Below are 10,000 nucleotides of genomic sequence, written 5' to 3'. Positions count from 1 at the left end.
AAATTAAGACAAATGATTGAATATTACGATACTGTAAGAGTTTTAGATTAGAATTGCAGATTTCGACCATTTCGGACGAGTTAAATTTGACCGAATGTCGAAATTTTTATATATATATTTTTTTATATGCACATATTTCGGAGATGGAAAAAGCTACAACCTTCAATTATTTTTTATTGTATTTTTCATGAATTTGCGCACATTTTGATATATGAAACTCTATAAAAAGGCTAATATGAAAAGGAGCAAATATTAGGATATTGCGATGTACGTATTTCGGAGACTTGCGGCCGCGAATCGGCGCGCGTAGTGAAGGTAAATATATTTTTCAAAAATTCACCATAAATCACAATATGGTTTTAGAGACTTCAAATTTGTTTCAAAATGAAGAAAAATGACGGAATATTACTAGGCCGTAAGAGTTTTAGCTTACAATTGCGTTTTTCAACTATTTCGGTAGAGTCAAATTTGACCGAACGTGGTTTTTTTTTCTATTTATCGTGATTTATATGCAAATATTTCGAAAAAAAAAGAGAAAAGCTACAACCTTCAATCATTTTTAGTTGTATTCTACATGAAATTGCGCACATTTTCATATATAAAACTTTATGTAACAGCTAATTTTAAATGGTGCAAACATTTCGACAATCGCACAAAAATTCTGATTTTTTCGGAAGAGTTACCGCGCGAACGTAAGGAAAATGTTTTTTTTTTTTTTTTTTTTTTCATAAATTCACCATAAATCGAAATATTGTGCTAGAGACTTCCAAGTCGTTGCAAAATGAAGGTAAATGATTGAATATTACTAGAATATAAGAGTTTTAGCTTACAATTGCGTTTTTCGACCATTTCGGTAGAGTCAAAGTTGACCGAAAGTTGAAATTTTTGCACTTAACGTTATTTATATGAAAATATTTCGAAACTGATAAAAGCTACAACCATGGGTTGTTTTTTGTTGTATTGTGCATGAAATTGCGCACATTTCAATATATAAAACTTTATGTAACTGCAAATTTAAAAGGGTGCAAACATTAGGACAATCGCACGAAAAAATTTATCGGAAGAGTTATCGCACGAACGTAAGGAAAAAGTTTTTTCATAAATTCACCATAAATCGAAATATTGTGCTAGAGACGTCAAATTTGTTGCAAAATAAAGGCAAATGATTGAATATTACTATAATATAAGAATTTTACTTTACAATTGCGTTTCTCGACCATTTCTGTAGAGTCAAAGTTGACTGAAGGTTGAAATTTTTGCACTTATCGTTATTTATATGAAAATATCTCAAAACTGATAAAAGCTACAATCATGAGTATTTTTTTGTTGTATTTTACATGAAATTGTGCACATTTTCACATATAATACTTCATGTAAAGGATAATTTAAAATGGTGCAAAAATTATCTCAAAGTGACGAAATAATTTCCGAGATGTGTCACTGATACTTTTTAGTGTGATAAGAAAGAAATTCGCGCTTGCGCGCCTGCGTAGCGATTGTAAACAAAACAACGCCTTGATCCGTGAACTCCCAGCATCCCCCAAGGAGCGTGATACAAAAGTTTTTGGCTGGTAGGCCTATAAGTATTTTTCCGCGAATTTTAAAAAAAAACTTTTTTGAGCCGACGTATGATACGTCCAATCGGCATACGGGAGACATTTTGACTCGACGTTTAATACGTCCAATCGGCGTAAGAGGGTTAACAAAATTTTTGGTTTTGTTGTATTTCATTCCATTTTGTCAGTATTTCATTCCACTGCTAACTGTCAATTGGTTCTTCCCCACAGGTGTAGAAGCTTGCCATTCAGGTGAGCTTCCTATTCAAGAGCTGGAACTTTAAACTTGGACACCAAATGTTTTGTGTTTAACTTGATATGTCATAAACCTGAGTCATTTAATTTTAAATGTTCTAGATGGGTCATCTTGAGCAAGTAATGGTTATTTAAATATTGTGCACCAGTGCTCTTTTTTGTTACTTATTGAACCTTATTACGTTTTGTTTCAATTGTTTAATAAAGAACTATTTTATACAGAAGGATTTCACTTGTACAATAATACTCTCCTTGATTTGAAATAAGTCCTTTTTTTTTAAAATTTTTGTTGAGGGAAAATAAATTACTTTTCCACTCTGGTTTTCATGGCTTGGCACACAGTAACAGACCATATTTTACCAAAACAACCATTTAGGATCATACCGAAAATCTTAGAGGACTCTTGGGCCAGTTTAATCCTGAAATTTAACCCAATATATTGGGGCTCTTCAAGCTGGTGCCCAGAAAACTGAAAACTGTGACAAGTATGCTGTGACCAGAAGAACCTGCAGGAACTAGGCAACAGTACTTTACGGCATCTTGTTACTTCATCGTGGTTCTATGCAACCATATCTCAATCAAGCATGCAAGGCTACAATATCAGATTCACATTATTGTATGGTTAAGCATATGGAATATAGAAAATAATTTTCAATTCAAGAACCTTGAAATGCACATTAGTTTAAAAGTATGTGCAACATGACACAAACCTGTCGGGGTGTGAGTGTACTATCAAGTAGATTCTCGGCACTACACAGCTCCTCCGGAATTTTCAAACATCGCTCTCTTACCCATTCCTGAGAACATATCTGACGCAATGCATATCGAGCAAAGTCGGCTAGCGATGCTTTATCAGCATCTTTCCTGTGAGAAATAAAAATTTTTTACATGAAAACATTTCATAATATAAAATAAAATACAAAATACTGTAAAATCCTCAATAATACTATGTACTGCAATGTGTTCTGCACCATAGTGTGCGCTACATATGAGAGAGAAATAAAAAAGTTTTTTTCTTTTCTTTTTTAAGTGTATTCATTCATTACCTGCATTTTGCTAGAAATTTGGGCAAAATGGGTAGATACTTGCTTATTGCATAATTTTTTTCACTTTCAAGTGTGATGGTTTTTGTTTACAAGCATATTTAGTGTTTACAGTCATGCAGGATTGACAAGGTAGGATGAGGAATGGTATGGAGTTGCCCTTGAAAACCACTAGATCTTTATTTGCCCTTATCTGGATTTGGCCATTATCCAACAAGGCCAGATAATCCAGATAATCAAGGGATTACTGTATATAAAACTTCAATCAAAAGTCCTTGTGTAAAAGTGATTAAAACTTCCAGGGATTATCAAGATGAAAAGAAATAGAACAAAATGACAGCATATTTGGACAAAAGGAAACCATAGCAAGAATTCAGTTAGATGGAAAAACATATCAGAATTATGATATCAACAGGCTGGGAAACAAGATACCCTGACACTAACAGAAATAGAAACCACTTAAAAGACTAAAGCTGGTGTCGGCAACCTCTGGCCAGCAATGGATTTCAGTCCAACATGACAACTTCACTCGACACTAATTATCTAATGGTTATTACTGAGTTTAAGGCATTAAGTGATCCTTAGAGTACATTTGATATCATGGCCCTCCTCCGAGACACTGCATAGCTGTCTGACCTGCTCTCTCCAAAAGTTACTGACCTCTAGATTAGAAGAATCAATACTAATAAAACTACAGACTTTAATACAGTATGTTTAAAAGCTGTTCTGCACTCAACAGAGGTGTGGCATTTTTCCACATCCCACTTTCCCTTTATTTTATTCCTATTTACAGGAATAACATCGTACAACTAACATTCATATATACGTATTTGATAAAGTAACTTAACTGTACTCAGTATAAATTTTTTTTCCTGACCCAGTTTCTAACCTTCTATCCCAAACTCCCCACTACTAAAGTCCTTAAATCTAACTAGTTGGGATGAATTCCAACTGGACATCATTTATCATTATTCACAAGAAACTATTCACTGACTTGAAATTCAAGCTTCCAAAGAATTTGGGGCTTATTTGGATGCAAGAGAAGGTAAGGGAAATACAAAAAGAAGAGATTTCCACCTATTAAAAAAGTAAATTAAATTATTAGATAAAAATGTATTCAATGCCAGGTGAACAGCATTAGGGTAGTAATGCACTTCACTCCTGAGGAAGATTGTTGCATAGTCCAATGGTGAGAAGAATAAAGGACCTTTGGGACTGAGAAGTTCGACAGAGAGGCACATTTACAGCACTTTGGTGTGGTTAAGCAAATCTGGTTGCTCTTGGCAGGAAAAATGGATCCAGGATCAATTGTAAATGTGAAAGATGTCTGTTAAAACACACCTTATGAAGAACTGAAAAACCAACTTGAACCACTATCTAAGAGATAATAAATCTTGGGAAGAATAAGACATCCACAATGGAGAACATTATTCTAGTAAAGGAAGGACAAAGAACCTAAAACAGGTTGCACTGATTTTATCAGTTAAAAATAAAGGGTGCCTTCCATAACTTCAGAATGGCATTTGCTGACATTTTCATTAAATGTTTCTCATAGGAAAAATATGAGTCAAAAGTTACACCAAGAATAGTTAAAGCTTCAGACTCATTCAGCAAAATCCCATCCACTTGAAGTGGAGGATGGGGAAAAAAATCTGTATGCACTTGATCTACACTATTAATAATAATTTCATTTTACTGCAGTTCAGCCTTACACCCCACTGACTACACCAATCACTAATCCACTCCATGTCTCAACTAAGAAAAAGGGCAGCTTTCTTTCTCACAAGTGAAGACTTTACCACACTCACAAATGTTGCATCATGAGCATATTGAGTAATCTTCTTTTCCAGGCCAACAACCATATCACTTGTACACACCAAAAATAACAGTGGACCTACAACCCCACTAGATAAAAAATGGTTCCTATTACATAGATGATAAAATTGTATTACCTGTCTTGACAACAACTTAAGAGATTATATTTTAGAATGGCAATTACATATGTATATGCTCGTGTAACACGCAATCTCGCATATCATGCGACCCACCCAAATTTTCACCCTTAAAAAATGATTTTATCACATATCTCATATATCCTGCGAGTTAAATTTATGAGACCAATAAAAATAGACTAACCTCTTCTCCTCCTCTTTATCTATTCCATTTTTATGTTAGACTAACCTCTTGTCCTCCATCTCTTAATCTATCCCATCTTCTAGCAAAGTTTAAAAAAGTAAGAGAATGTCAAAAATATCGTCAGTAATGTTATACTTGTTTTGAAAATGCATACCAGAAACAGCTGATTTACTATGAACAACCGAATCTGATCCAATAACAACAGCCTTTTCATTTGCATTTCAACCATCGTACGGTAGTAAAAAATTACCGTCATTATGTTACAAATGACATTAAGGAGAATAGGACTGATATATTTTTTACATTACTATATCCTTACTCGTTATGGAGAAAAGATCGGCAAGGGTATATTTCTGCTAAATTTGCTGAAGTTGAGGAAAGAATGTTGACCTGCCAACAACTATTATCGTGCATCGGCAAAGTGGATGAAACTCTCGCAAACTTTGCTCAAACTGGACTGTAAACAAAATTTGAGAGAAACATGTTTTAATTAAAACTACTGGGCATGAAAGAACACATTTTACTTTTTTCACTCCAAAAAATGATACGTGCATAAAGCTCATAGTATTCTGATGAGATCAAGTGAAAATATCGAATGGAATCTTGATTTTTGTTTACGGAATAAACATGCCCTCAGTGCCGTCTACTAACACAAAAATGACTAAATTTCGTTCACAAACAATATGTATTCAAGTGAAATTTCTACTTGAAAAATCTTTGTATAACGTAGAATATGCTTGTCCCTTATAAATAGAGTATCTTGAGATTCATTTGTGCTAACTAGAAGCAAGAATTTTGCTCTGATTTGAGTTAAATACAGCAAAACAAACTTACTGATTTGAGTTAAATACAGCAAAACAAACTTACCTTGTAATTGCCCTCAGCTGATTTTCAAAACAAAACATTGACTGCTATGTTTGTATTTTATAATACAAACAAATAGCTATATGAAAATACATACATATAATATTATTGGATATTGGATGCAATGAAGTAAAACATAACTTTCAAAAGATCCATGGAAAAGATGCATATCCAATATGTTTGTATTTTATCATATGATACTAAAATGTGATTATTACAAACTTAAATTTTATTTCTCATGTATGAAGCGACCCCCTTAAAATTAGCTCCAAAATTAGGTCTTAAAAAGTTGCATGGTACGCGAGTATATATGGTAAATGTTTATACAAGTCCAAACACATATTAGCTCTTTCGCAAATAAGCAGAGCCAATCCACATTTACATAAAAAAAATTTAAAAACCTTACCCCATCATATCTGAGTCATTAGAGCCACTGCCCATGTCAGATGTTCCAAGGATGTCAGAAATAGATGCCTGGCTCTTGCTCTGTCCACTCAAGACATCACTAACAATCAACATAGCCTGGAAAAAATGTAAACAGAAATTACAAAACTACTAAATAAAGATTTGGAATCTCTCACTCTGTACTGAGGCACAATACCAAATACTGAAACTATCAATGATTTCCATTTTTTCAATAGACTTACAGCCAGTATTACAGCAACCATTCAACTGTTTACATGTTTTTCCTCTGTTCTGTGTTTGAAGTTGGATCTCACACTATTTTTTCCTACAATTTAGACACTCTACAACAATATTCCCTTCCTATATATGCTAAAGTTTTCTTTAGTCCCAGTACCCTCCCATATGATCAATGTTTTAGACATAAACAAGCACTCAGAACAAGGCATGCTACTGCTGTCATTGACTTGAACAGGAAAACAAAATCCTATCTGATAAGTCTGTGAGGGCTAGGTTAGCTCTATCATTTTGCAAATCAACCTGGTTGCGGTTCAGCTCACCTCCATGATTGGGAGAGATTGGAAATGAGAGGAGCAACAGAGGAGGGTAAACTTCCCTATGAAAGCTTAGGTTCATATCCAAAGAAAAATACAAATTACTTTTTAAGATTTTTTATTTGTTTTGATGAGGTCCAAATGTTTACTATCATAAATAGAAATTCACCAAAGGCAGAAGGCCAATCTATCCAGAGTGATCAGGTGAGTGTGCCCTGAAGTGCCCATGCCACACCTCTCCATGCCTCCGGATCTACCTCCCATAGCTCAGGTCAACAACAACACATGGGGCTAGCCCCTTCCTGTATTCACCCCAGCATCCTAGAGGATGGCAGACAATACCTCCAGTCTCTTGTTTGGCAAAGCCTTCCATCAGGGTCTTGCCATTGTTACATCACCTCATGGGCTGCCACTTCCCGAATCAAGGTGAAGGTGTCTAAAGATCTGAGGGCCAAGTCCCGCAAGTAGTAGGACATGAAGGTCATCTGCCTCTTCCACATTCCCACCTCCAAGACCTGGAGGAAAGGAATGGTTCTTGGACACCATACAGAGGTCTATTCCTGTAATGTCATGAGCTTTAATTTTTGATGGGGTATGCTCATGACCTCCCATGAACATGTGTGGTCTGACTATGACTTCTCTTAACCAGAACAAGATTGTATTCTTGGAAATATCTCTTTTCTTCCATCCAGTACTTAAGAAAAGTCTCTATTAGGCAGGTCTGTGAGGGGCCATATGCTACAAGTATTGCCTCAAACTTCTACGTGGTCATAGAACCATCTCAACCTTATCTCTCCCGACAATCCTTCAGTGACAGGATGGTTAAACATTTGAATTTTAAGTCTGGTATTACAGGGTTCAGAGTCTTGGCCAAGAAGTCTGGGGCAAATTCCAAGGAAATGAAGGAGCACTCCATGGCATAGGTGTTACATTTTATGAGAGGGCATGCAGTTCCTCAACTACCTTGTTCCATGCAAGGAAGAGGAGGAAGATGGTCTTGACATCAGGTCTCTATATGAAACTTTCTTGAGGGGTTTGTAGAGAGGATGTCTCAGGGAGGCAAGGAATTTGGTAACATCCCAATCCAGAGGTCCTAACTCCCTTGGCTGGCACTTCTTGTAGTGTCTGATGACAATGGACAGTTCCCAGACCCTGGAATGGTCTACAGTGAACCCCCCACATTCACGGACTCCAGATTCGCGGAATGACCTATTCACAGACTTCTTTCTGGAACATATATTCCTATTATTCGCAGAAAATTCACCTATTCGCTGTATTTTTCTGTGGGAAAGATCCACAAATTCCTGCTTTTTTATTCAATTGCATCGTAAAACACACTTTTTGTGAAAAACTATTTAAAAGCCAAGTATAAACATTTTTAGTGGGGTTTTCTTGACTTTTAACTAACAAATTATGCAGTTTTAAGCATTTTTATTATAGGGGTTTCAACTATTTGCGGGTTCTAGTTATTCGCCGGGTGGGGGAGGGGGGGGGAGGTTCTGGTACCAATCTCCCTTGAATATGGGGGAACACTGACCTGAATGGAGGTAAGGCATACATGTCCAAGTTTTCCCATGGGTGTTGGAAGGTGTTTACTAACATTACCCTTTGATCAGGGACAGGAGAATAGTACAGGGGGAAATTGTCAACCTTAGCTGTGGCAAAAAAAATTAACTGTTGGACCCTGCCATGGCTACAATAAGATTTAGGGACCACTCAGTGCCTACTCGATATGAATAAGACGGACTCTTCCAGCTCCGCCATTGGTGGTTCAGCTAGGCCTAGGTGCAGTATGACTTGCCTGACAACTCCATGAAGACTTTCTCCTCTTTCAGAACCTCCAGCTACGATGGATCTTCAGTCCCATCTCTTTCCTGGCTGTCTCCCTCACTGCCTCTGCGCTGTCTTCCCTCCCGAAAGAGGTTGCTGAACTTCTTTTCAAGGAGGTCCGAGGGACTGCACAGCTGCACCCCTCCCTTTTTTTCATGTTTTTTTTTTTTTTTGCAAGACTCACTGAGGAGTAGTCTGGTCCCGTCTGTCACTGCTCTATTTTGTTAAGTAGTGATTGAAGAGGCGAGGAGAAAAACAGAATGTGACATCTGTCACTGTTCTGCTTTGGGAAGTAGTGATTGGATGGGAGAGGAGCAAAACGGGATGAGACCCTATACTTCCTGTCTTGGGAGATGCTCCATCCTCTGTCCAATCTGCTCCGGAATTGAGACGGGTCTCCTACTGCTGTAATGTTGGACGGAGCTGTTGCTTCTCCACTAACAGCGGGGTGACAGGACATGACTGTTAGCCCTAGATCAACTCCTCCTTCTCCTCACACTGCCCTGCTGCAGGACAAAACAACACCACTTGCTCATCCTAAATGCTGATTTGTTCCACCAACATTAGGATGAAGTAAGGCAGGAAACTGACAAGACCAGATAAAAGAGGCTATGGAGGCAACTGATTGGAAACAGCTGCTTGCCCTACTGTCTTCGTGATCAAGACCTCTCCAACCTAATGTACTTCACTGGTGGGGAAGAAGGGCCTGCTGACTCTGCCCTCAACCTGTTGGATTTTACAGAAGAACATGGGATATAAGATGACAGCAAGGATCCTTTGTCCTCCTTAGATTCCATGTGGTGGAAGATAATGAATGATGGGGCACTTTGAAGATGTTGGCCCCCTTCTAACCAGATGTCCTTCAATTCCTTCCAGATTTCCTCCATATTAGGGCCTCCCTTATACTGTCGCTAATGGAAGGGCTGACAAATCTGCAAGAGGCATCACTGGGAGAGGTGGTCTTGGCAAAGGTGGGAACAGTGGAGGATATGGAGATGGGCTAAGACTTGGTTCCACAGAGGAAGTGCCCTTCTTACTGTATCTCTTCTCTTAATGAGACCATTGGGGTGATAGCTACCTAACAAATACATCACACACGACCCTCTTGCGCACTCGTCTCCGACATGATATATACACAGAATATGGGTCTACTGCAATCTAGGACATAAATTTACTACAGAGCTTGCCCTTGCCCACACACCTACATAAATTAGGTTTCGTATCCTCCACTGCAGCCATCAGAAACATACAAAAAGGGACTATAAAAGATAGGCAGGCAGCAACGAGTTGCTGTGGACAGAATCTTTAGTGAACCAAGATCAGTTGTATCTGGAATTCCACAAGAGTGTTATTAGTCCAC

The 10,000-nt window shown here is 37.5% G+C and overlaps 1 protein-coding gene across 1 annotated transcript in view; it reads right to left on the bottom strand.

The window, feature by feature from the left end:
* The window catches only part of LOC135217784 (mediator of RNA polymerase II transcription subunit 12-like protein), a 375,610-nt gene that overhangs the window by 132,904 nt on the left and 232,706 nt on the right, over positions 1 to 10,000 (bottom strand). The window contains 2 exon segments of the mRNA XM_064253813.1: positions 2,522 to 2,675; positions 6,261 to 6,376. Coding sequence (XP_064109883.1) covers positions 2,522 to 2,675; positions 6,261 to 6,376 — 270 coding nt within the window.

The sequence above is a fragment of the Macrobrachium nipponense genome, chromosome 7 (genome assembly GCF_015104395.2).
Source record: "Macrobrachium nipponense isolate FS-2020 chromosome 7, ASM1510439v2, whole genome shotgun sequence".
Taxonomy (NCBI): domain Eukaryota; kingdom Metazoa; phylum Arthropoda; class Malacostraca; order Decapoda; family Palaemonidae; genus Macrobrachium; species Macrobrachium nipponense.
The sequence above is the reverse complement of the archived record's forward strand: the minus strand, read 5'-3'. Positions and strand labels throughout refer to the sequence as shown.